Below are 13,601 nucleotides of genomic sequence, written 5' to 3'. Positions count from 1 at the left end.
CCAGACAATACTTTATATACCCGCAATGGATGCTGCGGTAAAGCTGACAATGCTGCCGGCAAGAAAGGCCCTCACGGCCACTATTTCCGGTTGTCGCGTTGATGTCATTGCGGTAAGCGTCGCTATCAAAATGCCCAGCGAACCGGGACTTACAAACCGGAATTAAGCGATGCTAGCGCTACGCGGCTGTAAATGGCATGTCTTCTTAGACAGACTTCTCTGTTCAAATATCGTATGCATGCCGAACCCATCTCTATTACCTTGTTGGTGATCATATCACCCAGGTGCTTATAGCCAACAAACTCGTTGATGATTGTCTTTTGAGCGATAATTAATGCGACCTTCTCGCAACCTTTGGTAACAGTATCATTTAAGCGCTTATCGATAAACGGCTTAAATACGAATAATAAAAAATAAGGAATTCATAGCCGTGGCACCAATTGAAGTGGCATAGAATATGCAGTACAAATACTTCTTCACGTGCCACTAGCATTCCTAGCCATTATCATCGGCAGATGTTGTTAGGTTTCCCGAGGGTTTTTCGCATTTCATTGTGTTCCTATCTAAAGCATGTGGCATGGCTGCCTTAGTTTATATGTACGATTGTGTAACATTTAAAATAAAAAATGAAAACTATGTGAAAAAGCACATGCGCAATGACTTTTATTATTCTTAAAGATCGGGACTCTTCCTTTGGCTGGTCATCTTCATTGCGCTCCTCCAATTCCTGTATTTGCTAGACTAAAAATCTACACTTTTGTCACGTTGTGTTGTCCCACTTTTTCGAGAATATTATTAACGACATAACTCTGATCCTGAATTAAAATACCTGAAAAATATAAAGGAGCAGTGTAAGTTAAAATGGAAACAAGGTTTTTATCTTGTTTGCCAAAGTGCTCACCTGCGAAACTGGCAGATATAAAGCAGACAATGCTGCCCACAACAAAAGCCCGAAAGGCGACCGAGGTGATAGTGGACCGGCGATGGGGAGCCATCGCGCTTAAGGAACCAATGAGTATGCCCAGGGAGCTGGGATTGGCGAAGCCACAAATCGCAAAGGTGGCAATGCCGGCGCTGCGAACCTGTGCATTACATCAAGGTCAGTTTCTATAAATTATACGTTTCGAATACGAGTACTCACTTGAATCTTCTCTTGGGTGATCAACTCGCCCAGCCGCTGGTAGGCGACAAACTCATTGATAATTGTTTTTGTGGCCACAATCTTGGCAATATTATCGCAGTCCTCCCAGGGTACGCCCATGGCCCAAGCTAGCGGTATGAACAGCTTGGAGAATATCCACTCAAAGTCGACCACTTCGTGACCAATTAAATACCCTAACCAACCGACAACGCCATTCAGGAAGGCGACGAAAGCCACAAATGCAACAATGTTGGCAATAATGCCCAGAACAATGGGCACGGCATTTGAGGCGCCACTAGAAGCGGCATCCAGCAAAGAGGAATCCTCGCTATGGAGCAAAAAATAAAATATATATATTTATAAATATAAAAATGTACAAACTCCATTAGAAGTAAACAATGCATTACTAAAAAACAAAGCGCAAAAAGCTGTGTACTTAAAATCAATCGAATTGTAATGCATCATTGGAAATATCAGTGATTTTAGTGTTCTGAGTAGAACCAGTAGATATTTCAACAGATCGATTGAATTTACATTTTATATATCAACTTACGATTTCTCCAACTGTATGGTATCGCTTGAGGTCTGGCTGACTTCCGTTTCGGGCATGTACAGCTTGGATATGGCCAGTGTGGCAGGTGCCGCCATCACGGATGAGGTGATCAAGTGGGCAGCGTTTGCCCCAAATGATAAATACGCGGCAAGAACAGTGCCGGAGACGGTGGCAAAGCCCGACACCATAATGCTGTGTATTTCGCTCTTGGTCAGCTTATTGATGTAGGGTCGTATCAACAGTGGACTCTCGGACATGCCCAAAAAGATGTTGGCCGCAGCAGTGACGCTCTCACAGACCGTGGTGCCCAGTATCTGTTGCAGTATCCAGCCGAGCTTGATGACTATCCACTGCATGGCGCCCAGATAGTATAGCACCGATATGAAGAAGCTGAAGAAGAATATCACGGGCAGTACGGCAAATGCGAAGACCGAGCTATCGATGAGAAAGTCGCCAAAGACAAAGCGTGCCCCGTCAGTGGCATAGTCCAGAAAAGTGGCCACCTTATTGCCCAGACACTCGAAGATCTGGCGACCCACCTCCCACCGTATGCATAAGACGCCCAACAGAAACTGACAGGTGATTCCAGTGATCACAATGCGCCACTTGATGGCGCTGCGTTTCGTGGAGAAGATATAGCCGCAGAATATGAAGAAACAGGGCGCCGTCAAAGCGATCAACTTTTTGGGCTCCTCCTTCGTCTCGAAGAACAGAAATGTGACCAAAAGTATTAGCAATATTGCTACTAAGGCATACGAAACGACTCTATATCCAAAGAGAACATATTGGAAATGTATATATAATTATTATATAATTAATTTATGTATATATATAATTAAATGCATATGGAATAAAAGTCAACGTACGGTGTTCTGCTGAACTTGTGCCATTTAAGCGACGCTGGATGCAGATAGTTCGTATGCAAAAAACGTCCTAGTTTTGGCTTAAATATCAGATAGTAGAACAGTCCGATATAGATAAATCCCAAGAGCAGGACGAGCATTCCATAGCCAGAGCAAAAGCGTATGCCACATTCTGACTGATTAAAGTCATAGCAGTGATAGTTTTCTGATGATGTAGAAGTGTAAATAAATTGGTTATGTTGAACAATTTTGAACTTGAGTTTAATACGTACTCATATCATTATAGTGATATGTGGCATAGGAAAAGTATACGACAATCGCAATGTGTAAAATTAATAGAAGTCCTATTTTCAACCATCGATGCCATTTTTGGTTCTCTTGCTCTCTTCGATCTCTTTCAATGGCACCATCATCATTTGTATAGTCTTCATAATCAGTCTGTAAACAATTTGAAAATTAGATTGAAGTGTTTTTTTTTTTTTTTTTAGAGAAGCATCCGATTACCTTATATAATTCAGGATTTGGTCTCTCTAGGTCAGTCTGTAATAAATTAGGAGGCACCATTAAATCTGATTCTGTTCAATTATTTGTATAATATGTACATACATGATCTAGCTCAAACGCATTGTTAATGGTACCTTTATTGTCCATCTGCAATTATATAAATTCGATTTCAACTCAATTGATAACAGTATTTATATATAATCTAATCTTTGTTAATCACGGAAGTATGATTAGAGTACTGAACAAAGTTGCTCTTCGCTAGAACATTATATGTAACTGAAATATCGTAGATAGATTATAGCGATTAATCATACCTCACGTGGATTCAATTCAAGTGAAGTTCTTCACTCAGTTTAGTATAATAATACTACGCGTGTATAATAATGTTTTTCCCGAATAATAATAAAATTGATTTAAAGTATCATAAATTAACAAAAAACGGCATTGACTGTTATTGGAATTTATTTTTTCCTGCACAGCAAGATAATATAATCTGATTTCGAATGAACCAAAATCCATAAAAATATACCCTTCAAGATTATAGTTGAGTAATTACAGTTAAAGATCACACTTTAGTTTAATCTCAAAAACAATCCAATTAACCCTTGAATTATTAGGGTTCAGGTTTAGGTTCAGGTTCAGGTTTACATTGTAACTGATTGCCATTAAATAAGATTTACATCAACAGTCAATCTCAAAAAGTTTAAAACAACTCAACTTAAAATTTCAAGTGTGTCATTTTAACGCTGCCTTTGAATTTACGGCAAAATATTTATAATTGGTGTTTGTGGGTTTCTCTGTTAACTATTTAAACCTTATTCAAAACACTTGTATAAGCACATATGCACACACAAAAGTATCTGGATACAACTGGGTCTATAATTTCTTTACTTAGCACTGTTTTATTTGTGTATTGTTTTTTATAACCATTTTACAATTTAAGGGGTAATTCACCTTTTTTCAAAATGCTTTTGTTATTTCGGTTGTTGTTTTTTAAATCATTTCAAGCGTTGCAAACACGTTTTCAAAGTCACTGGGCTAATTTACAGCCTTCGTTTGTTAACTGTCCGTTGTCGGAGTTGTATGCTATGACGTATATAGATATAACGATGTATTAGTTAGTGGAACATCGGCTGCGGCTCCATTAATCCATTATAACTGAACGACAGTCACGGCTATACTAAAACCTGTAACTGGTTAATGCCGTTTTTTATATGCCTGTTTTGCTAATACCCTGTGGCTATAAGACATGCAAAAAGGGTATACTATAAAGAGATGCGAATTAATGCAAAATTGAACAAATTTTTATTAAATTAATATAAGTTTGTCTAAAGTTTATACTGGAACTATTATAATAATATAGAGGGTATCTGCTTGTTGAGCGTTCTTGCCTTGTGGTTTGGGCCTTTTGCAATTAAAATGCTAAACAGCAACAAATTTCACAATAAGAGTGCTATATAAGCTGCCAATTACGAAGTATTTGGTTAGCGTATATATCTATACGTATGTTGGGTCTTATTGGTGCTTATCAGTAGTAGGTTGTTAAAAGCGAAATGAGGCACACGAGTGCCAATCTTGATATTTTCAGGAGGTAACTTCAGAGTTCGTAGAATCTGTCAAATAATATTGCGAAATAGTTATTATATCAGGGGTAAATCACAGATAATGAGAGAAAGAACGAGGGTGAGAGAGAAAGAGAGAGAGAGAGAGAGAGAGAGAGAGAGAGAGAGAGAGAGAGAGAGAGAGACTGAGAGAGTCACAACTTCTGATTGAATTAAGCCAACATAATATAATAGCTAATCATACATGTACATTTGGTATTATATATGCTAATCTTTGGTAGAAAACTGACGACATGTAGTCCCTTTTGATAAGCTCAACACAATCGAGGATAGTAATTTATTTATTTATAGTCCATATGTCAATTGACTTTTGTTCAAGTGGGGATTATCAATAGTAACTTGATTTCAAGGCATCTTATCTATCCACTTATCAAAAGTGTCGTGAAGTGAATTCATATCTGCTTATTGGCATTGCTTTAAATTAGAAAATAAAAATATATGTGTAATTGTTGTAAACACTTGTTGTTTCTTTCATTTTTATTATGTTTGCAGGTATATTAAATATAATCGTAATCGCACGTAATTTGCCAAGAAATACAACTCTTACTTGAGTTGTTTAGCGTTTTTATTTTATATAATATAAAAGGTGTTAAATTTAATTAAGTAAAAAATAAACATTACGAGTTTTGAGCGGATAATGCAAATGCAGAACTTTTAGTTCCAGCAATAGGTATGTACAGAAATCTCTGAATAATTATGTGAGATTAAAAAGTGTTTTGATATCCAAAATACAAAATATGGACTTGCACGACTTGCAGCTCTGATATATAAAAGGAAGGCACTTTTTAACCTAGTGACTTAAATAACAAAACTAGTGTGTGTGTGTGTGTGTATGCATTTGAATGAATATATATATATATATATATATATATATATATATATATATATATATATATATATATATATATATTGGATGTGTGTGCGTATAAATACTCATGGGTTTATAACCAACTGAAAGTGCATTGCCCTTGCAAATAAGCTTATGCATATATATATGTATATATATATATATATATATATATTTTGAATTTTAATTTCGATTTTAGTTATTACAACTATTTGCTAGCAAGGGCGTAAGGCTCGTATTGTATATCGTATATATTTGTATATTCATATTGAAATTAATTTGAGGTTCCAACAATTCTATGATAATTGAAGCAAAAAATTCGCAAAATTCAACCACATCTAAATCACAGACTCCTAATATAAGAGAGATTTACAAATAATATGTGTACATTTCTAATTCTGCATATATGTCGTATTTATACTCTCAAATTAAATACTAATTTCGAATATTTTAGGTCAAAATATTTAACTTAAAAAAACAATACTCTAACATAAATTTATAAAATAATTACAAAAAAAATATGCATGACATGAACTAAAACTAATTAAGTCAACTGGCCCTAAAGATACAAAAACAATAAACTATTAAAGACCAGCATGTAGGACATGAATCGGTGAATGCATGCGCAATGGAATTGTTAATTGTGTGCGTGTGTGTATGTATGTGCTTGTGTGTGTGTGTGTGTGTGTGTTTGAGCTGAGAATTTACTCCTCGTTCTGCACAACATGGCGATGCTTGTGATGGTGATGATGATTGTGGTTATTCTGATGATGATGATGGTGATGATGGTGGTTATGATGCGCTCGCAAGTGATGCTGCGATTCCGATTGCTGGTAGGATTCATCAGCATCTATTGACGCACAGTCTACGGTTTGATGATGGTGACGCCGGCGATGATGATGTATTTGCTCCAACTCCTGGCTATCGATCTCGCTGTTCTCCAGATTGTTGTCAATTGTGGGTGAATTTAATGTGGTTGGTTCGGTGTTAAAGTGCTCCCTGCTCCGCGATGGATTGCGCACCTGATGTTTTAGGCTTTCAAGCTTTCCATTGGTTTGGTTATCAAAGCTCTTGTCCATTAGCAGTCCATTACCCAAAAATTTGACATCTAATCTTGGGCAACTGCAATAGATAATGTTTTGTTTAATAACTTACATTTGATTTGGAAATTTTTTTTAAAACGAATTGGAGAAAAACGTTTAAGTAGCTAAATTCATTTTTTAAATATTCATAACCAGGTGGCTAGGTATGAAATCAATTTATTTCTAAACTTATTTTCGAAGTCATAAAATTTATTTACAGCCTGAAGATATGCAACATATTTCGTATAAACTAATGGGATGAAAAATTAAATATTGCCTACTTTTCAGCATAACGTATTTAATTTTTGTATATAATTTTCTTAAACGGAACTTATTGCAAATTTTGCTTTAATCATTATTAATTTATTTACCTGGGCAATGTGCTGTTTTCCATATTAGGCAAAGGCGTCCCGGGTCCATAGACGGACCATGGGACTGCAATATCTGTAAGACACATTTAAAAACAAGCATTAATACCAATTACAACTATCTGATACAAGCATGCATAAAAGCGAACAAGAAAACTAAAAACACTTTGAAAAGCATCAGGCGAGAACAATGGGCAAACATGCAAAAATAGCAGCAGCTTAACTAGTCCTCAACAGTAATAATAACAACAACAATTGACAAAAATAACAACAGCAAGAGCATTAACAGAGTACAGTTATACATTAAGCGGATGCTGCAAAAGCATCAACTGAACAACGAACGCCCAACGGTGCGTATGAGCAATTAGCATTAGTAGCGAGCGAAACTGCGTTTTTGTTTTTGTTTTTGTATGTGTGTATTTGCATATATCTTACCAACAAGAAACTGGCGACATGAATTCTATTGAATACTATGAATAATTGGAATTTGCTTGCGTCCGCTTGAGAAATTTTTGCCAAACGAATTGAATGGCAGAAGTGGGATTGGCGAATTTCAAAAGAGTGGCAACCGACACCGAATTCTAAACTAATTTTCAGCAGATGTAAAACGTGCTTGCCTTAATTACAATATTTGTATATTGCAAATATATATGCATGTACATATATGTATTGCTTTCTTAAGCATTTTTCGCAATTAAATGAAATCGCGTGTTTTGGAATCTGGCAATTTGCTTAGCTTGTCAAAAATTATTGCGACGAACTTCTACGTTTTACATTTTAGCAGACACCTTAAACAAACAAAAATTTTAAGCGCGCCACAGCAAAATGTTTTTTTTTTTGTGTCTGCTTGGTGTCCGGCCCCCACGAGTAAAAGGGAGACGCAAAAAAAAAAAAAAAAATGGGAGGCTTGTTGAATTATTAAAATTGTTTGGAGTGTAAATAAGTGCGAGCCTGTTATGTCATAAAGAATTCTTAAGTTGGGGGCCTGGCCTGCAGCTGATCGCGAACTATGAAGAGAGCGGATCTTAAATTCTCAGTTTGGACTTGGAATTCCACACATGTCTGGCAGTTAGTTAAAGCTTGGCTAACAACACGCTTACCTGCCTGATCGCAAGTGGGTGGCTGAAAGTAGAGACCGGGCAGCAGTTGATTCTCCTCATCATCGTGCACCTCAATCATAAGCAGGCCAACAACAATAGGCGGATGTGAATGTAGATTTTGTTGTTGCTGTTGTTGTTGCTGTTGCTGCTGTTGTTGTTGTTGTTGCTGTGACCAGTAAGTGAGGGCACACTTGACATCGATGTCCACCCAGCCGGTCTTGGTGCTGCTCAGCATGATTGTGTTGCAAGTGCGCTTCTTGCGTTCTGCAGATGAGTAATGCAAACGAACGAATAAAGGCGATTTTTTTATTTGAATGTTAAGCTGGAATTAGATTTTATTTACGCACCTAACTTACGTTTCTTCTTCTGCTGATGCACAATGGACACCGTGACGCGTATCTGTGACTCGAGATAGGATTCACGGCACAATGTGGCAGTATCCCTGGCTGCTGCTGCTGCTGCTGCTGTTGGTGTTGTTGCTGCTGTAGCTGGCTGCTCTAACTGTTTGGGATTCATCTTGAAGAGACGCAGTATGGCGCTGTCCAGATTGAGATTATTATCGCCATACTGCTGAAAAATGCTGCTGGCAAATTGTAGCGTAACATTGCTGGACTGCCTCCAGTTGAAGGGAGTCGTCTCCCCGCTGCATATGGGATAGCCGGCCTTCTCGTGCGTCGACTTATTTTGCAAGGGCGCAGCCTGGCTATCATTGCCATCCGGCTTCGATACCGCATTTTGTATGCGATTGCGTATCTCGTTGGTCCTGCAATTGAACAATCAACATGTTTTGTTTAAACTACGGTCTGACTACGACTAACTAACTAACTAACTAACTAATTTGGCTCAAGTGTTTATGTAAAGCCCACTTAATTGACATTTGAGCGCTGTCGTAAATGGCGCACAACCAACAACAACCAACAACAACAACAACTTTTGATACATATAAGAAAACTTGCCGTTTAGCGCTGCTTTATAGCGCATTGATTCAATTTATTCAGACAGACAGTAAGATCAACGTGAACGTCTAGTTCTTTATAAGCTAATTCTTTTGGTTTATTTTTGATGTGGAAATTGGGTTGTGAGTCTTACGCTCAGCTCTCAAGCAATAAATAGAAACTGTGTAGTCTGTCTGTTTAGCGTGCCGACTACGACTTGAAAACAACATCTTAAAGCTGACAAATAGTGCACATTGCTAAAGCCATAACTATTACTTTTACTAAGGCTAAAGTTTTGCTTCTTGTAAAATGCCTGACTTAATTCGGCAACCAACTAGTAACATTCTTATTCATTTGCATTTTCCGCCTGTATTTAGTTGTCTTCCTAAACATTCCTCAGTTTCTAAATCAGATCTAAATCTCCATTCAATTAACAAATATGCGACTATCTTAAAAACTCACACAGTGAGCAGTAAGTGACAAGGGGGGGCAGAGAGATATATGCGAAAATGAAGTACACTTAAAAAGCCATCGAGACGGTCCAACAAATGTTCCAGGCAGCGAGAGTGAGATGGACAGCAATAGTTGGCGCGAATCCAACTGAAGCTATGATCTAATCTGGCACGAATACAGCCGCACAATGGGACAATCGTGTGTGTGTGTGTGTGTGTGTGTTGTCTGTCTGGAACGGTAATTGAGACACGCTTTGCAAAAGTAGCGCATAAAATTTTTGCCCAGAAAGACAACAACTATTCATAATAATAATGTTGGAGGGAACGCAAAAATCAAATGTGTTTAATAATTGTTGGTCATGCGGCCAAACAACAAAAATGCGAACAGGAAAAAAAGGCCCCGATATTATTATTTGGCATAAAGTCGAACTTGTGATTGTTGTTATCGTTGTTGTTGTTGTTATTGCTATTGCTCTCACGATAATTGCTGCCTGAGGCGCATTTTGTCTAGCCAAAATAATTATGGGAACAAGCACTGAAAGTGAACCAAGCCAAAGCCAAAGCCAAATCTGAAGTGGTAGCCAGCTTAATACCAAGACGAGAGCCATAAACGCCTTTGGCTTATTAATGTACTTATATCTTATATACACTATATATATATAAATAAATTTTTTTTTTATATTTTTATGCTGAAGTTTATGCAACGTGCGATCGGGCCAAGGAATGCCTGTCAGACAAAATTGCCGTTGAGGAGTTACGCTTCGACTGTCTGCTAACTGCTGTGGCATGAACTTGAAAACTCGTTGTTGTTGTTGTTGTTGTTGCTGACTTGCGGTGTTCAGTGTTCAGTCTGGGGACTGTCTAGACGCCTTGTTGTACGAGGTTATGGTTTTTTTTTTCTTTTTTATTGGCTAGGCTAGAACAGCAGTAGCTAGAGTCAGGCCAGGAGTTTAACAATTAGCGTGAGTCACGCATCCCAAACTGCAACAGCTGCGCTCTCTATCTCTCTCTCTCTCTCTCTGTCTCTCGCTGTCTCTCTCTCTCTTCCTCACTTTTTGTATCGGTCGTTCATTGAGCATGCGCCGCGGAGTTGGTGCAAGGCGCAGGTGAATCTCTGGCCTCCATTCCCAAAAAGTATTACTTAAGCTGTTTGCTCTTTGCATGTAGCTCTAAAGTGCAACAGCGGCCCCGCTAGCCCCTTGCCAGCAATTGCGCCTTGGCTTTTGTCGTTGGTTTTCTTCTTGTTTGCCTTTGCCAACAACATCGACAACAGCAACAACAACTCATCTGTCTGGCTGTCTGCCACTGCCACAACCGACGTCTCTGCCGCAGCCGCAGCCTCAGCCAGTGCCTGTGCCTTGTGCCTTGTGCCACTCTGTGTGTGCGCATATACAATGCGCGGCTAGACGGTGTCTCGCCGGCTGCACTTCATTATCATGCGTCGACGAACAGTAGTCCGCAGTCCGTAGTCCGCTGTCCACAGTCGGCAGTCCGGCCAGTCAGTCAGTCAGTCAGTCAACGAAACTCTCAGACAAATGGCAACAGTGACTGGCAGCCCGTAAACCGCGTCGCTTAGTAGCCACAAACATACGCCTACAACAGCATTGCATTGTGGGGAAGTAGAAGAACGAGAGACTGTATGGAGAAGGGGTTGAAGGGGCGAAGGGGGCGAGTGGTTAACAGAACTATGAGCTCACAGTCCGAGCTTGCGTTGTAGACCGCGTCTGGGCAAACATTTGACCATGTGCTGTGTCCCATGTCTCGATATTACTCATACGTCATCATAATTATGACATGTCGAGCGTTTTGTGTCTGCGCAGCCAGCCAAAGCAATCAAACCAAATGAAACAAGAAAGAACAGTTAGCTGAGCGATATCGATGCTTGAATACCCTGCTATTGAGCTTGGCTGCATTGCCATACATAATATGATCTTAAGCAGGAGCTGCAGCCAGAGGGAAGGGAAAATTCAAATGCCAAAAAATCATGGAAAATATTAAAACTTTTAATTTGCACAGATCGTAACAATTTTAGCTATAAGTTCACCAAATTTATAAAACATTAGCAACACAAAACCAAATAGCTCCTAATAAAATTACTTCATTTACGAGGGATTGTTTCAATGATAAATTTGGCTGACTTCTACAAATATTCTAAAAAGCAACATAAAAACAGGTCGACTACAGATAACAAATGTAGAGACTGAGATCAACATTACTTGAGTTCTATTATTTGTATAGTATTTTACACATTTCCGGACTGACTTGAAATACCCTCTAGAAGAGTATAAAAACAATTTGAATATGCTTTCGAATATTAGCTGTATTTTAATGTGTATCTGGGAATTAATCAAATACTTTATTCGGTGCTTCTTTTGCCTCTCTTTCTTGTTCTTGCTGCAGTTTGTTTATTAAATGTGCAACAAGAATATCATATTATTATGTATATATTTGTGTGTGTGTGGTGCTGTCTACCCATGGGCCCCCGGCGTCTCGCATAGCAACGACCTACAAAAAGTTCATTAACGGAGCCAGCTAGACATGGCCCAGACTATTCCCAGACATTTGCCAGACAGCCGGCCACAAATACGCAGAGGCCGGCGACGGAATTCATTGCAATTGCAGCCAGACCGTCTCAGTATGCAAATGTGTGTGTGTGTGTGTGTCTCTGTGTGTGTGTGTGTGTGTCTGCTTTGTGCAGCAGTGCCCTCTAGTTGTATGTAGTATCTGATAAGCAGGCACAGATACAGATAGAGCAAAAGCAATACTCAATTGGCAGGGTCTTTGTTTGAAGCGGATAGATCTGGAGCTGAAATAGTTGGCACAGGTGTTAACATCCATCAGTTAAATAGACGCCGGCCAAATCTTATCCGATTTAATCAACAGACAACCACTACTTAAGATTTGAGAGTATTCCGAAATTGATTAATTGACCGTTGCTAGACATGTGGAAAATACAATTGTTTCGCTTGTGTTGGTTTATTGTTTATTAATTTGGTCCATTGGCTATTCGGGAGACCATGATAAATATTAAATGAATCGAAGTGCAATATCAGCTATATAAATACGTATATACACATATATATATATATATATATATATATATCGATATAATATTTATTATAGATAAACTTTCTGGGGTTCTTGGCCACATTTGCGAGATGCATATGGTTTTGGCCTTGAATTGCTTTTGTGTTTTGGACAGTTCATGCGGCGCCAAAATGTTCGCTTAATTGGCCAAAAATTATAAAGTAGCAAAACGATTTGTATACGAATATTTAGTAAAAATATTCCAAAACACATTTAATTGCAACGTGCACCCGTTGAAATTCTCACACTTTGTTTATATTTCTAAATTTGCAAATTTTATATTTCGTTTTGGGTTGAGTTGAAAATTGCTTTTAATTTTTTGCTTCGGCTCGTTCTTTTATAGAGATCTATTCTTAGCTGCTCCAAGTATTTCAGGCGACAATAGAAATAGCTCATGATTGACAGTTTGTTGGCAACTAATTTAGCCAGTCGGCACGCGCCGGACTGAGGCCAGACTTGAATGGGCACTCACCGCTGCATTGCCAAATGATCCAGTAAACTTCTCTTGGAGGCCTGTGTGGTCTCATCTTTGCCACTGGGATTGCTGCCGCTGCGTATGCGATTCACCTGCTCCTCGGTCAGATTGAACATGCCCCAAATGGTTCGATTATTGGGATCCACCACCTCGGAGCGCACATCGCCGTCCATGAAGGCTGCGCGATTGATGCGCCCAGCATGGCAGGACATCATCAGGAGCAGGCACACCAGCAGCAGCAACATCAATCGCCGGCCGCTACCCTCACAACAGCAGAGCACTAGACTTGACATTTTCTCAAGTTTTGATTTGTTCAATTTATCGGACAATTGGAGTCCGCAATGGAGTTCACAAATTGCTAATAAAATTTGCAGTTTTCACATAAAACTTTACAACACTTTAAGCTTGCACAATAGTTGTTATATACATTGTTTATATATTTTTTTAAACAAATAGTTTATCAACACTAATTGAAAAACACTTTATTTTATATGTTGGGCCAGCTTCAGAGGTGTTTGACGCATTAATTTCTTTGCTGATTTGATTTAATTTTCATGTATTTAAATTTTTTT

At 38.6% G+C, this 13,601-nt stretch overlaps 2 protein-coding genes across 3 annotated transcripts; both read right to left on the bottom strand.

Moving 5' to 3' along the window:
* Positions 1-634: 634 nt before the first annotated feature.
* Positions 635-4,247, bottom strand: LOC6559733 (solute carrier family 28 member 3). The gene is made up of 9 exons (XM_032734656.1): positions 4,016-4,247; positions 3,164-3,208; positions 3,062-3,097; positions 2,830-2,995; positions 2,561-2,762; positions 1,695-2,459; positions 1,142-1,469; positions 902-1,082; positions 635-829 (listed from the first exon to the last, which is right to left on the bottom strand). The coding sequence occupies exons 2-9, from the start codon at positions 3,206-3,208 to the stop codon at positions 750-752; spliced, it is 1,803 nt and encodes a 600-aa protein (XP_032590547.1). The 5' UTR covers positions 4,016-4,247; the 3' UTR covers positions 635-749.
* Positions 4,248-6,015: 1,768 nt separating this feature from the next.
* LOC6559732 (protein anachronism) lies at positions 6,016-13,601 on the bottom strand. 2 transcript variants are annotated; one of them, XM_001986892.3, is made up of 5 exons: positions 13,027-13,601; positions 8,437-8,843; positions 8,081-8,344; positions 6,984-7,056; positions 6,016-6,652 (listed from the first exon to the last, which is right to left on the bottom strand). In XM_001986892.3, the coding sequence occupies exons 1-5, from the start codon at positions 13,320-13,322 to the stop codon at positions 6,235-6,237; spliced, it is 1,458 nt and encodes a 485-aa protein (XP_001986928.1). In that variant the 5' UTR covers positions 13,323-13,601; the 3' UTR covers positions 6,016-6,234. The 2 variants fall into 2 exon arrangements, with proteins under 2 accessions (XP_001986928.1, XP_032591192.1); XM_032735301.2 differs by having other exon boundaries at positions 8,428-8,843; positions 13,027-13,600.

This window comes from Drosophila grimshawi, unplaced genomic scaffold (assembly GCF_018153295.1).
Source record: "Drosophila grimshawi isolate 15287-2541.00 unplaced genomic scaffold, ASM1815329v1 contig_1369, whole genome shotgun sequence".
Classification (NCBI taxonomy): Eukaryota; Metazoa; Arthropoda; class Insecta; order Diptera; family Drosophilidae; genus Drosophila; species Drosophila grimshawi.
Note: the sequence above shows the minus strand (reverse complement) of the source record. Positions and strands in the feature narration are given on the sequence as shown.

Excerpts from the sequence above, each read along its gene's own strand:
- LOC6559733 (XM_032734656.1), bottom strand. The coding sequence starts at position 3,208 with ATGGACAATAAAGGTACCATTAACAATGCGTTTGAGCTAGATCAT. Across the intron at positions 2,996-3,061 it reads CAAATCCTGAATTATATAAG|ACTGATTATGAAGACTATAC; the intron begins GTAATCGGATGC and ends AATTGTTTACAG. Across the intron at positions 830-901 it reads TATATCTGCCAGTTTCGCAG|GTATTTTAATTCAGGATCAG; the intron begins GTGAGCACTTTG and ends TATATTTTTCAG.
- LOC6559732 (XM_032735301.2), bottom strand. The coding sequence starts at position 13,322 with ATGTCAAGTCTAGTGCTCTGCTGTTGTGAGGGTAGCGGCCGGCGATTG. Across the intron at positions 8,844-13,026 it reads GATCATTTGGCAATGCAGCG|GACCAACGAGATACGCAATC; the intron begins GTGAGTGCCCAT and ends GTTCAATTGCAG. Across the intron at positions 7,057-8,080 it reads ACCCACTTGCGATCAGGCAG|ATATTGCAGTCCCATGGTCC; the intron begins GTAAGCGTGTTG and ends TGTGTCTTACAG.